The 20,420-nt window shown below is 41.3% G+C and overlaps 1 protein-coding gene across 2 annotated transcripts in view; it reads right to left on the bottom strand.

Annotated features, from left to right (window-relative positions):
* LOC121342182 (glypican-5-like) overlaps window positions 1–20,420 on the bottom strand; it is a 346,855-nt gene that overhangs the window by 224,785 nt on the left and 101,650 nt on the right. The window contains exons 4-5 of one of the 2 annotated variants that reach the window (XM_041416405.1): window positions 5,045–5,175; window positions 668–727 (exon numbers count right to left, since the gene is read on the bottom strand). In XM_041416405.1, coding sequence (XP_041272339.1) covers window positions 668–727; window positions 5,045–5,175 — 191 coding nt within the window. The remainder of the gene's footprint in view (window positions 1–667; window positions 728–5,044; window positions 5,176–20,420) is intronic. The other variant, XM_041416406.1, reaches the window with a different exon arrangement.

Here is a 20,420-nt window from a genome sequence, read left to right as displayed (position 1 = left end):
CCTTCTTTATACTTTCTCAAAAGTGTTTAACCACCCCATTTACCTTCTGTGATGAAATCCTGCTCTAGATAAATCAGTCACCACATGATAAGAAACTAACTCAGCCTAATACAGCAGGAAAGCTGGGATTTAAAGCAAAGAAAAAAGCAGGAATTTGGGGGCTTACAAAGAGGTAATCAGCATTTCTACCTCTTGAGTACCAACTTACAAACATGAACTCTGAGTATTTCTAGAGTAAAGCCAAGCCCAGCCAGAACAACCTAAGAGGATCAGTTCCAAAAGGAAACACAGATGCCAAAGATTTTACAGGTTCTAAATCAGAGTCTTTGAAAGAGGAAACCAGCACCCTTGTAAGAGCCTAAAGCTTGCCTGACTCAGCTCAGCCCTAGAGGTCTGAACTCCTTTGCCTTCTCAGCAGAGTGGGGCTCTGACATTTCAAAGCAGTATCTGAGCAAGTGCAGAGTTCTCTGTCCCAACTCCAGTCTTACTGAGTGAAAATATTTACTTTTCATCACTATAAAACTAAACACACTAGGGGAGAAAATGCAGTTTCCCAGTGTCCCACAATGTGAAAGCAGCAATCAAAAGTGTTCCAGCTCCTAGATTGCAGCTGGAGGTGAGCTAGGTGTAGAGACAACAAAGGATGTCACCTTGTTTTCATTCTTACCGAGAGATTTTTTTCAAACTTCTTGATTTGTCATTCTTTGAAGCTTTCAGAGGCAGAGAACTGGAATAGGCCAGGGAGAATAAGCATCAATCAGGAGAGGTTGGGGAGCAGGGGAGAAGCAGGAATTCAGGCAAATGAGGAAAAGAAAAGAAAAACAAAAGAGAAAAGCAAAAATTATTTGAAAGAAAGGTCATCAAGCACATGCATAGGACAATATAAGAAAATAAATAAGAAGGAAAATTATCATGAGATTTTTGCCAAGTATACATGCAATCGAAAATGTCAATTCAATTCTGGAAAAAAGTACAACTGAGACTATTTGTCTCAATCATTTTCAAGTAAGAGCAGAATTACAAATGCAGTGCACGCAGCAGAAAGCTGAAAATAAATTTAGTGGTACTTAAATTCAGCATAACTGATACCAAATGGAAGGACTGTAAATATACGAGGCTGTACAAGAAAACAATGGCAAACAGTTTAGGATGAGAACCACAGCAAGGGGCATACAAACCAGTAGCATTCATGTTCTGGTACAATGAGCAATTTACTGCCTGTTAATAAATAGTATAAATACAGGTATTTTTTGCTGTTCTGGGATTGCACCACTGGAAAAAACACCCAACTCTGCAAAACTGGAGATACAGCTTTTCAGGCTACCTCAGAGGAAGAACGGTGGAAATAACCCTGGTGATGATTCAGTGTTTTGACTGGAGAGAGCAGCCTGAGGACATGCTGCAGAGGATGCAGCTCTGCCATCACAGCTCTGGCAGTGGCCACAGGACAGCAGGGACCTGCTCTGGCCAGCAGGGAGTGGCACCTGTCTGCAGGAATTCCAACACAGCCACCCAAAAAACCAAATGAAAATTTGTAACAGGGAAAACCTGGATCAGCTGAAACTTCAGCCCTGGCCAGTGGTTCATGTGCATCTGACATTAATAATCTGGTTTGTACTAGCACTTTATTACTCAAATGTTAATAAAATCATGTGATGTCTGACCCAACAGATAGTTTATTTTAAATGAAATAGATATCATTAACTTCAAACATTCCCAAAGGAATTCCTACATGGTTGATTTTAAGATATATAAAAGATCTGTAAATTCATGGCATAAAGAAATCCCAACAAAATGTAATTTCAAAGCCTTCTTTCTCCAGTCAGGGACCTAGTATGTTGCAGTTCTTTGTTAAACATGTTTTATATTCAGCTCTGTAAGCAGTCAGTGTTGAGTGGTTTGAAATGTTCCATGGAGCAGAGATGCTAAAGGCAGGTATTCAACTTTGCTGGGAGACCAGACCCTGACCAGAACAGCTCTTTGTGCTGAACTCAGCAATAACATTCCAATTTACTGAGATTCTGTACATGCCATTTCCATTCCCTGGATCATCATCTGGTTTCAATTTTCTTGTCATCTCTATTACATGTTATAGTAATCTCCACATTAAAAAAATGACTACAGCAGCAACGCTGCCAGTTGCAGTTAATCCCCAACAACGATTGTGTAATGGTAAAAAAAAATAATAATCAATTTTATGCTTTCCAGTTTAATCATAGGAAATGGTTTCTTGCAAAATCATGCAACATTTATTCAAGTTTCAGCTTCTTTCATTATTGTCCCTGACACTTAAGTGATGCATAACAAAAAATATGCAGGAATGGAATGCAGAGTAAAATCAAGAGAGATGGGAAATCTCCCAGGAACTCATGAGAGTAAGAGGAGAAGAAAAGGGTTCAACTACTGCAGAAGAGGATCCAGTTGCTCTGTGCAGACCCTGCAGATCTGGCTCTGCAGAACAGTGAAGGGTGAGGAGGGCTGGCTGCAGCCAAACCCCAAACTCCTCTCCCTGAAGAACCAGGTCAGGACAAGGGACAGCACTGAACACTTGTCCTGCACCAGCAGCCCTGGCTCTGCTCCACAGCTGAAACCAGAGGCTCTCCAGCTCCTTGGAAAAGGAGCCTGATTTTTCACATGGCCCAGCAGAGACTCAGCACCTCTGGGGCAACACCAAGGGCACCTCTGAGCAGGTTGTACACTAGACAGGAGAGGCCACTTGGTTGTGGTTTCTCCTCCAGATGTGCCAACAGCCACAGAGGTTCTTCTCTCTGAGCTCAGGAATGCTCTGACACATAAAGGAACGAGCCACAGCTTTTCTGTTTACTTGGGCAGTGTTGGCTCATTCCTTCTCTTTTTCCTCCTTACCCTAAAAGGCTGGAGTCATGTTCCATCCTCCCCAGGATTGTTTGGAAGGATGTCCATCACCCAGACCTACAGACAGACTCAGCAGGGCTGGGGTGACCTGGCACCTGAACAGACAGCAGCTGACATTATTGCTCTCCCTCTCTCAAAATCACCACAAGGAGGGGCTTCACGAAAGATTCATGTAATTACTCTCATCATCTGGTTCCTCTGTAGCAATTTTCTGTCACTCTAAGTGCATTTTACACAACCCACTGCAGAAATTATTTAACCCATGTATTACAGATTTTTATTACCTTAAATTGATTTTTTATTGATATCAGATGTGATTAAATGATGGAGCATGAACAACACAGTGATGCAGCCAACCACTGTGTCTTTCACTCTATGGTTTCACAATTGTTTCCAAGAAGCAGAAGTACAAGCTTCAGGCAATGTGCTTTATAGGAAGTTGTGGAGAACAGCTTCAGATTTTCCACTAATTACTATTTATGGCATATTTCCATCATTCATTTTTGGTGCACAGGCTCTCCACAATACCTATCAACACTGTAATTCAGTAATTTTTCATGCTAATTTTATAAGCAGGGACTTAGTTTAGATTTTTTGGATAAATTAATTTTCAGTGTGCAGACCAATTCTAGCAAACTGTCTAATTTAGAGCACATTAGTTTATTTTCTTTTCCATCTACAAGCCTTACATTTTAAAAGATCAATATCCAAATAATTCTAGATGGTTGGGAAGGGGAGCAAGCAGATCATCAAGGTGAGAAAGAGCAGCTTTTAGGCCACTGAAGACACAAATCTACAACTTTTAAAGAGATCACCTGTTGACAGGTTGGCAATTCTGGCTTTTGGGCTGCCAGTGTTAAGCCCCAGCCAAGTCAGTGAGTTACACAGAAGATGGCCCAGGGCTCTGTGCTGTTAAAAATCTCTTTCAATAATTGTACTACAACTGTTCTTTGGATTTTTGTTGCTGAAGTCATTAATTTAATTTCTGTAATGCTCCTTTTTTCTGATTTGCATGGTAAAAACTGATTAACTCCAAGCACTAGCACAAACTGTTATGGTTTGCCTTTCAATTACAAAAGAATAAAAAATTATCACTATCACTCAGAACACCTTGCTTGTTGTTATTACTTTTATCTTTTAAAACAGTGTTTGTTCCATTCATGCAAGCTGAGAATTAAACCAGAAATGTGTCAAAATCTCATGTTCACAACTGAAATGCCAAAACCCAGGCTGAGGCAGTTTTAACAATTTACAATTTTAACATTGCTCCAGTCATCCACTTATCCAACAGGGATACACACAGACTGCCTGGGCAGTTTAATGCTGCTTTTGGACAGAGATAAGCCCAGCACAACCCCACTGATGGGGCTTGTTCCAGATTAACTCTGCTCTTACACAGGACAAGGTGCAGCCAGAAACAGGCACTGGGTGTTTATGGCAGCTTGCTCTGACATCTACTCGTGTATTGTGAGTGGGATTGCAAAAAGGAATCCTTCCTAGAAAGTACAGAAAGGCAATTCAGGAGCTACACAAGGTGAAGTGACAGAAGATCCCAGGAGATGTGGGAGCAGGGACACTCCTGTCCAGGCCAGCAGCAGTACTCAGCTGTAGGTGTCTCAGATGGGACACAGCTGAAGAACAGGAGCCAAGATGCACACCAGAAGCCTAAAAAACTCCTTCAGCTCTTTGTTATGTAACCAATCAAGGAGATTCCAAATAATTTTATCACTTCTGCCCAGTCCAGGGCAATCAGGGACTGACTTGGTGTCAGGGCAATGAATTTTTCCTTTTCACCCGTTCCTCCATCTGCCCCTGGGTAAGCTCATGCCCTTACAGACCTGGGCAGTTACATTTTTAGTACTTTAGATTCAGCTGTGGAAATCAGTTTCCTCAGACTTTGTCAAGGAAAAGCTTTCACCATTTTCACACAGAGATTCTGGAAATAATGAACACCTTGGTGTTAAGTAATGATACCAAGCCTGGCCTTTTTTAGAGAGACACACAGTGTGGTAGAACAGAGTCACCTGTGTGACTGCCAGTGGTGGCAGTGGCTGGAGAGCACACAGAGGAGGTGACAGAGCTGCGGCTTTGCCTTGAACAGTGCCAAGAACCAACAGCACAAATTATGAGGCTGAGGGTTTGTTTCAAAGCAACTGCAGCCTAGCGTTACCTTCTTCTATTGTTCAGGCTGGTGTGAGCCATCACAAAAGTCTGGGTTCCAGTCACCTCCTTCACTGGCACAATACTGGCTGATGACAGGTTCCCTTCTTGCTGTTTGGGCTGTCCACACACTTTATCCACCTGTAAGAAAGGAAGGGAAAATGAAACAGGATGAGTGAAAAAAAAAGGATCTCCAACCCCACAAAAGTCTGCCTGCTCCTGCAGTCAGTGTTCACTGCACGAGACATTGTGAAAGTGCTCTTCTTTCAAGCAGGGAACAAATGCCTGGCAAAAGAAGGACCAAATTCAAAGGCAGGGCACAGAACACCAGAAAGGCAGCAGTCATGGATTCCCCAGTGGCTACCTGGACTACAACACACCTGGAAAGGCTGAAGGTAGTGACTGATGAAGTACTGGCAAACTAAGCTTTGATTTAGAAACGTACCTGGATATTGTATTTGCAGGGTGCAATAGTGAAGGAAGGAATGATGAATCTGACTCCATGTTCTCGGAAGGCTAATTTATTATTTCATTATCTGTATTATATTAAAGAATACTAAACTATACTAAAGAATACAGAAAGGACACTCACTGAATGCTAAAAAGGTAATAATGAAAACTGGTGACTCTCTCCAGAGCCCTGACACAGCCTGGCCCTGATTGGCCAAAGAGTGAAAACAACTCACAGCAGAATGCAATGGAACAATCACCTGTGGGTAAACAATCTCCAAACACATTCCACATGAGCACAGCACAGGAGAAGCAAATGAGAGACGAATTGTTTCCCTTTTCTCTGAGGCTTCTCAGCTTCCCAGGAGAAAATCCTGGGTGAAGGGATTTTTTCAGAGAATGTGAATGCTACACCTGGAGCTTAAAGGTACATGGATTTTGGTGAAACATCTGCCTCATGCCTAAAGAGCAGAGTCTATCCAGAGTTTGAAGGGCTTGTAATCAGCAGATAACCAATTCTTCCAGCCTTTAACCAGGCCATGTAACATCACTCAGTCCTCAATGCCCCTCCTGAAGACTCCTAGGGATTTAGTATCAGTCCAGGAGAAAGCAGGCTTGTGTTTATCCTTTCTGCACTGTGGATCTGACACTGCTTGTGTATCCTGACACATTTACTTGCTGTAACAGCTTTAAGTGACAAGAGGAAGACAAGTCCCTTCCCTTTCTAATCCACAAATGTGGATTTACCCTGTCATGTTTTAACCACACTTAAATCCACAAGCAAACATGAAGAGACCACGAAGGGAATCCTGCTCTGGGCATGGTACCCCAATGACCTGAATCACACAGAACCCCTTATCCCACACAGCCCCGGGTTTGGTACTGCTTCCTCAAGCTCCCACAGTAGCCACCCAGGGTGAGGTGGATTCTTACTGCTCTGTGCCCTTTCCTGCAGCCCTAGAACCCTCATGAGTCTGCTGAGTGCTTCACCCTCAGGTGACTTCAGGTAACTTTTCTGTCCCCTTGCACCACTATCACACAAATGTCAGCACCAGCACAGGACAATTTTCTCTGCCTCAGCCCATTTCCTCCAGGAGAACCACAACTATGTGAAGCTAAGACATCCTCCTCTGAAAAAACAACCTGGAAAACTGGAAGCTCTGTAGGCATGACAGTTGCTGTCAGCTTTAGTTGTTTGAGTTCCAGCCCAGAGCAGTATAATATGCTGTGAAGAACCTAAAACTGCAGCAGTTGAATGGGAACATACTGGATTAATCCTGACACATGTCTAGCAGCAGGGTGGGAGCCAGCTGCCTCACTCAACACCAGGCACTGTGTGCACTGGTCTGGTCTCACCAGGGACTAGCACAGTACTGCTTTAAAATGCAACTTTGGGAAATCAAATAGTCCGTTTCGGTCCCTTCTAAAATTATGAAAAGGAAAAAAAAAAACTCTATGCAAATGAAAATATGAAACAAAAAAGCCTTTTGAACCCTTTAGAGCTGGACAGAGGGTATAACACAGCTGGAGCACATTCCTGCACAGGATGCTTTCTACCCTGCACCCCAGGCTGCCCAGGTCCCCTGCAGCACACAGACCCCAATTCCCAGCAAAGGTCTCTGCAACATCCATCTCAGATTTCACCATGTCACTAAAGTTCATGTCTTCAAATTACATACACCTCAAATCTTGTCACTATGCATTTGAGACAGTTTTACCAACTAAAATCAGAGTGGTTTGCAAAAGCAATGTGGTTCTCATATACATGACCGATGGAGAACTCCCAAGTTTCTTGTTTGTCCTGAAAAAAGATTCAAAGGTACTGAAATCATCATTTCTGTTGTGAATCAACAGTTTAAGCATCAACTGAAAACACCAACTTTGTTTTGATTTGAATTTTTGGAGCTACAGAAATGACTCTAGATTGCCCAGGTTTCAGTATTTCCCATGCAAACCTATGCTTCAGGGCTTTCTTTTTAAGCAGTAGTAACAGTTTCCTGCATATCAAACAAAACCACACATATTTGAAGGAAAAAATTTTCTCAGGGGAAAATTTTAACCAGTTCTACTCCACTAAGAATAAGGTTGTTAAATAAAAGGGCAAACCACACTTCTTTTGTGACACAGGCCTTTCGGTGCCTTTCCTCTCAGCCCAGCTCCCCCAGCTGTCCCTGCAGCCTCTCCTGGGGGATTATCCCTGGGTTTGGCATATTTGTTTCAGATTCTGAATGAGTTAAACAGAAATCTGACTTTTAATTTTTTTTAATGTTGACTAGTTTTCACATCTCTCCAACATGTGTATCTTTCTGCAAAATAAAACAACAGAAAAGCCTGAATTTTACCAGCTAATTTGAGCAGTCACAAAGCTGGTAGCACAAATGAGAACACTCATGTATGAAAAACCACCTCAACTTCCAAATGGGCTGTTTATAAAAAATAAGATAGTGCTGTGTAAATTGAAAAGCTTGAGGCAAGCCCTAAAAAACCCAAAAAGGTGTTTTCTGGAACTGCAACATCTGCAATCTAGTGCTGCAAGTTCCCTGTGTGTTAACAGTGAGGGCCACAGAGATTCCCTCCCATCCTAAGGGCACCACACAACTGCACTGCCAGTTTAACCCAGAGCTCCTGAATCAACCACCGCCCACAGGAAAATCAGTGCACCTAGAAATGGGGACTGGAATGTCAAATTAATTAATTAATTCAAAAATTAATTCATTTAAACATTAAATTTATTTAAATTTAATTTTAAATTAGTTTTTCTTATCCTAATTTCAAGGTGTAGGACTAGGAATAATCAGGAATCAACATAAAGAATGAGCCCATTTCTTGGATTTGTAAACTTAAAATAAGTCTGCCAATCTCAAGTTACAAACTGACAGAAAATCATCCCTCATTAATGGCAGGACCCTGATGTCATTCCTCTTCTCTCTGCCACGAAATTTAAGCTCTGTCTTCTAACAGTGAATATCTACAGCTAAAAACTGGTATTCCCTCTACCTCGTTACCTTCTAAATTATCAATCATGTTCACAATTCCAACATTTTTATTCATATTAAAGCTTTTTTCTTACACAGCAATGATCCCTCTTAAATATCTGTTTTTCTAGCCACAGCTACATTTTTTCTGCTGTGAATTTTTCTTGGTAATGAAAAGCAGAATCATATATATACACATTTTTTGACCTCTTACTATTTGTTATTTAAAAGGAATGACTATTTACAATTACTACAGAGGCTTACCAAAATAAATGGAAAAATTCTCATCCAGAATCTTCTTGAACTCTTACAGCTTGAGTAACCTTAAACACTGAGGTCATATTTAATATATTTGATATAATCAAACATGGGAAAAAATGTCATGCCCTTCTGGATACCAAGAGAATCTTATCTCTCTAAAGCAGGAGACCTTTTCACTAGTCCAGAACAGTAATTTTCTTTGATTTTGTAATGGGAAGATTAGTGTTTTATAGTACAAGATTTTCCCAGTGATGGGCTTTGTGCTGTTATTATTAAAACCCTGACACATTTGCCTGCAGGTTTTTGTCCCTGGATTTGTCCCCAGCCCAGCTCTGCACAACCCCTCTGCCAAATGACATCCCCAGCCCCAGTTCCAGCCCTGCTGTGCCCCACAAGTGCCACAAACACCCTTCAAAGCAGGACTGGAGTTTGCTCCAATTCAGGTTCCAGCTGCCAAGTTTGAAGTGAAACGAGGGAAGGGACAAACACTGAATTATGGGGAAATCAGGTTGGAGTTTTCAGATCTGCATGTTCACCAGGAGCTCCCACTTGCTCAGGGTCAGAGATGTCCTTGCATCACTCCATCACCCACAGGAAAATAAACCCATCAGTATCATCTGTGATTTTATGCTGTCCAAGCATCAACCAGAGTTCACTCTGGAAACACAGAATCCTCTCCTTGGGGTGGCTGTCACTTGCTACCAGAGTATTGCTGTAAAACATTAATTTCCAGTGCTCCAAAGCTGAGTGGGAGCCCATATGATAAAATGCAAGTCAGGGCTCATGGCTCATTGCCACTGCCTCTATCTTATTGAACAAAATCAGACAAGACAGCAAATAACCTCTGATTTTGCCTTCTTTTAAATATTCTCTCCCTTTTGGAGTATGTTTTCTATTAGGAGCATTTTGCTGGTAGCAGAGTTCAGCTATACATAAGCAAGCTAAGGGATTATTAGTTAATTTTCCTACAGGAGTATGTTGGCTTTCACTCATGAGGGAAGCATTCTCTTCTCTCTTATTCTGAATCTACTGAATAGTTCAATTTAAATTAATTTCCTACCAATCCTCTGAAATCTGGCAGTTACAGAAGCTGACCCTTTGATAGTAGAGATTCCTCAAAGGAGAACAGTGTTATGAATTCCTCAGGGGCAGAAAAACCTTCTGCCAGACTTCACACTTGGACACCAAAGAGTTCAGCCATAGAACCTAAATCCATAAAACATAAGGTTCTGTGTGTTCTGTCTGTGGCAGAAGAGATCCTTTTAGGTACCAACACTGGGCACAGGGAGTGGACAAATTCTGCAGCAGTTTTTCAAATGAATGAAATTCTACCCCCGATAAAAGTATAAATGATGAGGATATGTGGAGTGCTGTTCTATAACAGCATTAACAAAGAGTGGTGAGATAACCTGTCCTGAGCATGCCACAAAGCTGTATCTGAATGCACATACACAACCTTTGTTCACAGGGAGAACCAGCAAGAATTCCTGCAAAAATGTCAAAGAAATACTTCACATGACCACCAGGAATTTCAAGAATTCTACTCAGTTTGTATCTAACAAACTTATACCATAAATTACAGTGCTGTTATTTTCTGCTCTCACTGGCTTTTAAAATTGCACTATTTTGCTCAGTGTATCAAACTATCCACAGTGCATCTCAAGAGCTGGAATCTTTTAAGCACACACAAGTCAGTAACTTGGTCTTTTTTGTTAGGATTATTTCAAAACATTTTTGGTCTAACTGTATATATATTTACCCAGCTGAAAAGATAAGTAGTTATTATTTATAAAGCCAAAACAAAATACCAGCAGCACCTGAGAGGTCAAATGATATCTCCTCTTCTCCTCCACAATCCCCCCTAGACTCAGAACTAATCTTCCCTGGCCTTTGTTACTTGTGACATTTGTCTTTAGATATTGACAACCTACAAAGGTTAAGTTCAATTTTATAATTAATTACAATAATCTAGCATGAAAAGAACATTCCATTGGGAGCCAATCCAAGTGAGCCACTTCAAGAGCTCTCAGAAAAATTAGGTGACTTTAAAGATAACGTAACAAAATCGATTAAAAGATTTTATTCAAATTTCCTTTTAATCACTTTTCAAATTGATTACAGTATATCAAAATGATATTGCATGTTATTGTGTTTACTATTTATACCCATTCTTAAGGGAAAGCAATTATCCAAATATTCCTGGAATTTCTTTTATCATTGCAAGCTTAAAATGTAACAAAGAAAAAACCCTTCCCACTTTCAAAGGTTCCATAAAGTTCAATAACCAAGTACAAGAAGTAGCAGAGAGAAATTGTACAAACACACAGAAAATAAGGAAATCCTTTCAGGATTTGGGTGGCCAGGGTGCACCCAAGGCTGGGCAGCAATCCCTGCTGGTGCTCCCAGCAGCACGAGCACCAAGGCTGGGCCAGCTCCTCCCCTGGGGATATTCCCTGTCCCCCTGGGAGCCACAGCAGCCCCAGGCAGTGCGAGGGGCCAGCTGCGTGTCTCAGGCTGAAAGGGGTGGCTGGGTGTGTGTTCTGTCCCCATCTGTCAGAGCTGGGGCAGCTACCTGTGCTGTTTGTGAGGGTTTCCAGGATCAGGGAAGAGATTAGTCTGACTCCATGTTCTCAGAAGGCTGATATGGTTTGTTACATTATGAGAATGCTATACTAAAACTATACTAAACTATAAAAAAAAAAGATATATCAGAAGGCTTAGCAAAAATGAATAATAAAAACTCATGACTCCTCAGAGCCTCAACACAGCTGGACCATGATTAGTCATTAAATTAAAGCAATTCAGATGCTAGGTAAACAATCTCCAAATCACATTCCAAAGCAGCAAAACAAGGAGAAGCTGCAGCTTCTCAGCTTCCCAGGAGAAGAAATCCTAGTGAAGGGATTTTTTAAAAAATATCACAGTGACAGTTCTCTGCTGTTCACTGGGCAGTGTTCTTTATCTGTCCCACAGCCAATCCTCCCTCCAGCAGATCTCTGCTGTCCATGGCCAGGGAGTGTCCCTGCAGGGCTGATCAAATTCCAGCATCCCATGGGGAGATGCTCCGCCCAGGGCAGGAGCCAGGCATTCCTACCTGGATACAATCTGAGCCTGGAACAGCACAGCAGCCTTTGCCCACTGCATTCCCAGAGGAGCAGCTTTCTCCTGCCCTGCATTCCCAGAGGAAGAGCAGGCCCATCTCCAGCAGCCCTGGAGCTTCAGAGGAAAACTGCAGCCTTGTGCAGGATCCCTGCTCCAGCAGAACCACAGCTGGCACTGCAGGAGGGCTGAGCCCCCATGGGATGGGACTGTGCCACCACCCTGACACACAGGGGCCAGGACATGTTCTGGCTCTGTGACTGTCGGTTTTTTTGTACTACTGTATTTGTATTTTCAATTTTCCTAGTAAAGAACTGTTATTCCTATTCCCATATCTTTGCCTGAGAGCCTTTTAATTTCAAAATTATAATAATTCAGAGGGAGGGGGTTTGCATTTTCCATTTCAGGGGAGGCTCCTGCCTTCCTCAGCAGACACGTGGCTTTTCAAACCAAGACTCTGTTCTACTCAGGCTCAGTTTGAGCTAGCCCATCAGTGAGAGATGCAGGGCAGGGCTGACAGGCAGGAGGAATCATACCCATGGTTCAGGCAATTCCAAAAATTCCCATCTTTCCTTAGGCTCAGGTACCTCCCTACACATCTTCAGTCAAAAACTAGTATGTCACCCTTCTAGTCCCTATAGATGAGCCATGGTTTTCTCTAATTTCAGCCACGTTCAGGCATACCTGACCTGTTAATGATGCCCAAGAGCTCTCCAAGACAAGATCCCTTTCCAGCCTCCTTTTCACTAAATCCATCCAGTTTAATCCCCACCCCTGCAGTCAGTCCCCTTTGTTCAGCAGAATTCACAGGATGGCCCAGTGACATCAGGGATCAACATGCAGGGAAGGTTATTGAAAGAGGGAGTGTTTCTCTTTCTTCTGGCACCTTCTTTTGGCATTGCCAAAGACAACGGGGTAGAACAGACCCTTAGTCTGAGCCACCTGGAGTCTCACGTTCCTCTAGATGTACTCACTGCAGTTGTAGTTACACCAGAACTGCAGCAATGACAATTTTAAATAACTGGCTGAGTTGACTGACAGTCATTTTTCATCTCTGAACAAATAACAATTTGCAGTGAATTACAAGGAGCCTGAGCCAGATTTGATCCGTGGGTAACTCGGTCACACAGTTCTCTGAACCTGCAATTCAGCTTCATTTTCAGGTTAACACACTTTTGTAGGTGGCCATCACCACTCAGGTGTTCAGGCACAAGCCCAGACACACAAAACAAACATCCTAACAGGCTTTTTGGTACAACAGAGAGCTCTCAGGGATGTGGTTTGTCTCCAGGCTTTATATAACTCAAGCAGAATTGCTTCTCAGCAGTTTTCATTAATGGCTGGCATTATACAGGATATCCAAAATAGGGCAAGAAACAGCAGCACAGAGCAAGAATAGATGTCATGCTCACAGGTCTGACAGCTCCTGGTCAAAATCTCCCCTTTCTCTTCAAGTGGAGATGTCCTAAGAACCAAGTTTCAGGAAAATAAATGGGGGAAACATTCTCTAAGTGAAAGAATTTACTCCAAATCCCTTGTGATAAACTGCTTCTGCTATTCTAAAACTGACAGCTGAGTATGTTCAGGGGATAATTAAGTAAGTTATACATATAACAAATATTGGTTATTACATATATACATATGCATGAAAGAGGGACAAGAGCATTCCTCTTAGGAATGGCTGATGATGCAAATGTAAACCAGCATTTAAGATACATGAAGTCATGCCTCTCCCATGTATTTAGAAGAGCACTTAAATTAACCCTGAAAACATTTGCCAAAACAGCAATCAAGAGCAGTAAAAACCATCAATTTCCAGCAAAAATTGTAAATCCTTCTATGATTATTATTTTCTCTTCATCATTACTGTAAGCATTTCATGGGACAGGCAAAATGCCGGAGCTTTCTCCAAACAACATCATGAAAGCTGCCTAACAAAAATACGTAGGAAGTCAGAAGGTCATTATATACTTTCACATTGTCCTATTAGACAAAATAATACTGTAAGTTTATGCAATCATTAAATCAACATGTCAATAATAATGTCAACACCTACAGAGAAAGAATAACCTTCCATTTTGTGTTTAACAAATACAATAATTACAAAAGACTGATAAACACATTCAATTCTTTTTTCATGACATATATCGTTTCAATTACAATTTACACCCCAATTTGCTAACAGCTGCTGTCAAAATAAACATATTCTCTCATGCCTTTTTTCCTAAACACAAATAAGTGACTTTAGATGACTCTGAAGAATTCAGTAACTATCCAAGACCTGTAGCAATAGTAGACAGCACAATTATGAGGGCAGCAGCAGCCACCCTTTTATAAAAATACTTAGAAGACATTTTTCACATTGAAACAAGAACATCACGTTTATCAGCAAATTCTCAGACTTCTCTCCTGTCTCCCAAGGAAACCACTGCTCGTGCAGTAGAGGTGTTTTGCTTACAGTGGGTACCAAATCAGCCATTTCTGTGCTCCTTTGCCTTAGGACCTCAGGAAGGTTCACCAGCAGAGAGGCCTGGGAGCTGGCACAAGGGAAAACCTGCAGCCTCCCCTGGGCCTGAATTATCACACCTGGGCCTCAGCTGCACCACCAGGCTTCTGATTTCTGAGCATGATTGCCCTGGTACCCGTGGGGAAAGGATGGATGCTTTAAGCATTCCCCGCAGTGATTAATTAAAATGTGGGTCTGTTGGGACTATTAAACCAGCCATGGTTTAATGTCACTTCACTGGCTGAGCATTTCTGCAGCTGAAACCTCTGAAGATATCAGATCTGCAAGTTTAATTCCAAAGCTCAATTGGGCCTTTAAAACTCTACCTTTGAATATCAGAACAGATATCTTTCCAGCAACAAATTTACTAGTAAGGGCATCTTGTTTTGAACTTATAAACCACTTGTTAAATAAAGGAAACATAGCCCCAAGAAAACTCTGAGACTGCCTGCTCTGCAGGATTGATCCTGGCTGTGCTCAGGTGCAGGATGGTCCCACTGTGCCAGGTCTCAAAACAAGCAATAAAGATGCTAAGAACACCATCCAAGACCACAGCTCCTCATTTATGGTCGTCAGGCCTTTTTAATTCTAACTTTAGTGATCCATGCTTTCTTAAAACAAAATCAACAGAAGGATTTACTTTAAACCATTTAATGTATTTTTGTCAGGCCTTTTTAATTCTAACTTTATTTGTGATCCATGCTTTCTTAAAACAAAAGCAACAGAAGGATTTACTTTGAACCATTTAATGTATTTCTATAGATAGCCAAGGAGTTTTGTCATTATTCACAAGCCTAGGAATGATTTCCTCACTGATGTCACATTGAAATTCGTGAGATGCATTCATGTATCTCTCTGACCCATTTCTGATGAAGTTCTGCAATAAGAGCAAACAAAATATAGCCTTTCCTTCAACTTGAGATTCCTCAGACTTTCTATACAATCTCAAAGAACATGAAGGAAGTTGGACAGAATGTTTTCGAGCTTGAAGGTAGCGAAAACTTCACATTATTACTTTTAAAAACACATCATAATCCAAAACTAGTCTCCTTTTACAATGTTATGTCTTTCTTAAAGAGAGACAAATTCAAGAAGGGCACAGAGTGGAGTCAACAGTGAGTTACAGTCACTCCAATAACTGTGATTGCATTCATTTCACAAAAACCTTTTGCCAGTGACTGACTGGAAAAGAGTTACCAGCTCTGACTACAGGCAGAGTTAATGCCAGCAACATTGTCAAGAATCAATCATGCTTTATCAACCATGCAGTAAAGCTGCACATTAGGCATTAGATCACATCAAAAGCAGCATGGTGAACATGTGTGGAACAATCAGCCTCCTGAATGCAGAAAACTGACAGAAAATCTGGATTCTCAGCACAGAACCTGAATTTGCATGGAAAAGATGTCGCAAAAGGGCACTGGATTGGGGATGAGGAAACTTTTACTGAGCCAACCATACTGGTGAAAGCTAATGGTAGCACAGAGCATTTTACAAATTATGAGCTTCCCTTCTCTCCAGCACTGGAAGAGCCACCCCAGAACTGAGCCCAGTCCTGAGCACAGCCTGACCCTGCTTGAGCACAGGGGTTGAACTACATGACATTCCAAAAGACAATTAAGAGCAGGGAATTTAAAAATCTCAATGCTGGACACGTGGATCCTTATTGCAGCACAAGAAATCTCAGGACGGGACCCAAACCAAGCAAGCACCCAAAGCAGAAGACAACAAAAGGTACAGAAGTACCCCCAAACCTCTACATTTTCTTCCATGTTTAAGTAATTTACTAAATTATCCTCACCCTGCTAAAATCAATAATGGAAGAGTAAGATTCAGTGTTTTGGTTCCTGCCTCTGGAAGGCACACAGGGCTGCCCTTCCTTAGAGCACACTGCATGTTTAAGCCACTGCATCAGGAAAAAATACCAGATAAGAACCAGAGGCAAGAGAACTCCCCAGACCGATGGGAATTCAGTGCAGTCAAATTGCTGTTGTTCAACACCAGTTCTAAGCACTTCCAAAGAGAAGAAAAAGCAATCTGAACTGCAAAAGGGAAAATAACAAATTCAGACAGCTCATGATCAATAATAAAAAAAAAAATTAAACAAAACACTATCTAAAAGCACAGTGAAAGTTCTCTGCCAAGATTTGTCTGTGTAGCAAACACCACAGTGCAGCATTCCCAGCACAATGACATGCTCCATGAGACCACTACACTTGTAGGAAGTGCTCTGTTCACTTCCAGTCTTTAATGGCATTTATCAACACTACACCCTTCCCACCTTACACAGCCCTCAGCTCAAGGCAGGCAGTAACTTTGTATTTTTGTCCTCATTTCTCAGACAAGGATGCTAAAGCAGTGAGATTAACAAAAAAGTCTAAGAAGAAACCACGCAGGCAGGCCTGGAACTGACCAACCCCTGACAACCAATTTCCTTCTTTGACAATTAAATCACATTCTGAGTTGCACAGCTTTGGCAAGCTGCCTGCATGTTTAGACACTTGCCTGTCTCTAACTTGTAGATTTGGGCTAAAAATCTCAAGAGCTGGTTTCACAAACATCCCACTGGGTCCGAGGCTGCCCTGCAGACCGGAATGTGCACACAATCCAGGCATGATGCTCCCAGCTCATGTCCAAGACCACCCAGCAGCCCAGCATAGCAACAGCAGTTGGCAGTCACCACTGCAACCCAACTCATTGTTCAAGGCTGTAATTAAACTGCCCTGAATATGCAAACTTGTTTCATTCACCGTTTCACTTGCCCAAAACAGGAACTGGAAGCAGTTGATTTCAGCTATGTGGTCTGTGCTCATCTGCCTTTCAAAAAATGCACTGGATTTTTCATTAATAACCTCTACTTCTTTACTTCCTTCAGTGCAGCAGAAAAGAGTTTAATTTCCCTTTTTCTCTAGCCTCTTGAGCACTACTGGCTCAAAATGAACCTAAATTAAGCCACTGGTCCTTTTAATAGCTGTGCCAACAGACACTGCCCTCAGAAAGCTGTCCCACAACAGCGCAGAACACAAGAAGAGGAAAAAGTAATTTAGTGTTTAGGTGGCTTCGTTTGAAGGCCATCCCTCTGCAAGCAGGGAGCTGCACTGAGGGTGGGGAGGCAGCAGGGACACAGCCAGAACTGCAGGACACACAGCCCTGCCTGCCCCTCAGACAGCACAGCACACTGCTCCCACAGCTCTAACAGAAATTGCAACTTCTAAATAACTTCTCTGAGAAATGAGTTTTGGAGAGCCCATTGCTGCCCTTCTTTACAGCACCCTCACTGGCATCTCCAACTAAATGTCATTTGCAGATGATTACTGCAAAGCAGCAGAGCATCCCCCATCCTCCTTATTCCATCCTCACAGCCTGGTGCCCACAGCTCACTCAGCTTTCATCCTCTGGCCTCCTCATTTAAGTAGGATGACTACAGAAATCCCTTAAAAGTATCTATCAAGGTTTTGATCTTGCAGGCCCTGGGGTATATTCTCCCAAATGCAGCCAATAAATCAGTCAAATGCTTAATTTTCAGCACCTACTGGGATAGAACTGAAGGAGACATGCACATGCTCTTGTTTAGGAGCAAGCTCTTGAAGCAAGAGCATGGTAGAGCAGTGAGAATAAAAGTCATCAGCTGGTTGCAGAAAAAAAAATTAAAGCAGGGGAATAGAGACGTACCTGGGGTCGGTTAATTACCACATAATCTACCATAGTTACCATTTCATTTTCAATTTTGGACTTTTGCAAGGCAATGGGATTAGATATAGGCAAGACACTTACTTGTACAATCTTGTACACCTGGGGCCCAGTTTGGCCTGGTTTTGTGCTAATTGGTTCGTTATTAAAATCTGCTAAAAGCATCTTGAGAGTCCCGTAAACACGACCACTTTCACTATTCAATATGCATCCAGGATAAATAGAATAATAACTGGAATACAGCAAACAGCTGACTCAAACCCTCCAGCCACACTTTATCAAACACCAGCAAATAGCAGGCTGATAGTTGTTTTCCTAAACAAAAACTATAAAAAATTGCTAGTCCTACTTTTTTTCTGATTGGTAAGACCAGATACAACAAAACCTGTCACCAATAATGAGACAGAGAGAGAAAACTGAACAATGAGGGAGAATAAACTCTCTCCTAAATTCCAGATGTTTCAGTGTCTCTTGGAGCCCCAATCTCAGATGTCTTGGGTTGAGACTACTTAATATAAGAAATGTCATTTGGGATGGGAGGGCAGTGCTTGTAGCAGACATTTTTTGCTACCTTTATATAAAGTTGTCTGTATGCAATAGCATGAATGGGAATCAAGACTGAACTCATTTTCTTTTCATAACCATTAAAAAATAAAAAATTAAAATCTCAGCAACCTAATAAAACACATGGGAGGTTAAAAAGTAAAACTGGCTTGTTACAGGTCTTAATGTAGAATGCCTGTAATAATGAAAATGGTAAATGAAAAGCATGCTGATTCCTGTTATTCTTTGAGCTAGACCATGCCCTTGGGTAATACATGAAACCCCAGAAATGCAAAATATGAAAGTAATAAACATACAATTGCTCCAAACTTGATAATGATCTCTGTGAAACAAAATCTGAGGATTTTTGGTAGGCTTTGATGATTCTGAACATGGAATTAAGCTGAATGTATTTTAAATTAAACCTAAAATAAAAACAGCTGCTGGAAAACATGCATGACCAAATTCCTCATCTGAACACGTGCTGCTTTTGGCTATTTTCTTTTACATTTTCAAACTTCACTGGCATTCTATATATTCAACTCAAGTATGAAGCACAGTGCAGTAGCTACTGCTGGCATCCAGTTAAGCCAATCTAATTTTATAGACGTTTGCCTGACTCAGAACCACTGCTATTTCCATTGCTGAAGGATTACACCACCAAATAAATTTATTCACTCTGGTACCTGCAATTCTATGTGCAACAGGGCCTAAGAGAAATGCAGGCATTGTTAAGGTTCATGAAGTTCCCCCTACTACTCTGATGGCAACCCTCAAAGTCAAATAATCATATGGAAAAAAGACAGCAGCTAATTAATTTTCCTAAGAGTTAATTTGAAGAGCAAAACAAGATGGATTCCTAAGTGGAATTTTCCTGTATGAAAAAGATTTGTTCCATTAAAAAAATGTAATTTTTTTCTGCTTGAGAAACTGGGGAACAATACAGGAGAAAGAGACACGGGAGAAGAAATCACTTCTATAAATAAACATACAAAAAAGACTTATTTCAGCACAGCAAGCCAGAGGGCAAAATTAACAAGATGTATAGAATTCACTTCCACTTGTGACTGAATTACCCAACAAAAGATATCCATGTCACAGTGGAAATGTCCTAATCAAATAAACTTTGAAATACCATTTATTTGGAAATCTGACCCCTCTATTCCCAAATCTGCAAGATTCCATGGAAATGCAAGAGAAATACAAAACAGAGTGTTCTGCAGCACTGTGAACTGAATAACCTTCAGAACTGCCGTGGTTTTGTTGATAAAACTATAAACCATGTGTATGCATTGTTTCCTTTGCACTTGGTAGGATGACAGCAAAAATTTAAAAAATTAATTTCACAGTAGTCAAAAAGCAGTTTTCTATCCCATATTCACCTACCTTTAAAACATGGATATCTTAAAAAACAACCCATATCCTGAAAAAGCCATTCCTATAAAAACCTTTCTCACTTTGTTTTAATCTCCTTGTAGCATGTGCATGTCTCAGAAAACACTTGAGTGAAAAGCCAGATGTTTTCTTCAGCCTAAAATCAGCCCATAACCACTGCCAAAATAAGGCAATATTAACCATACCTGAAGACCAGAAGATAATTTTTTTAATCTTTCCTAAATCTGAAATGCCATCAAATGGAGACAGTAGGAAAAGACTTCCATGCATTCTGGGGTAAAAAATCAAAACCAAACCCTAGTACAGTCCACATGCTCCACTCCTGAAAACACCTCCCAGCACAAAGATGAGCTCTCATTGCTTTCTGCAGGAGTAATTCTCGAGGGTTTTAGGTAACCAAGTTACACATAAAGTTGTCCATGACAGCCACGGCACACAGAGGACCAGAGGAGAAATGGAGCTTTATT

The sequence above is a fragment of the Onychostruthus taczanowskii genome, unplaced genomic scaffold (assembly GCF_017590055.1).
Source record: "Onychostruthus taczanowskii isolate IOZ18803 unplaced genomic scaffold, ASM1759005v1 scaffold51, whole genome shotgun sequence".
Lineage (NCBI taxonomy): Eukaryota > Metazoa > Chordata > Aves > Passeriformes > Passeridae > Onychostruthus > Onychostruthus taczanowskii.
Note: the sequence above shows the minus strand (reverse complement) of the source record. Positions and strands in the feature narration are given on the sequence as shown.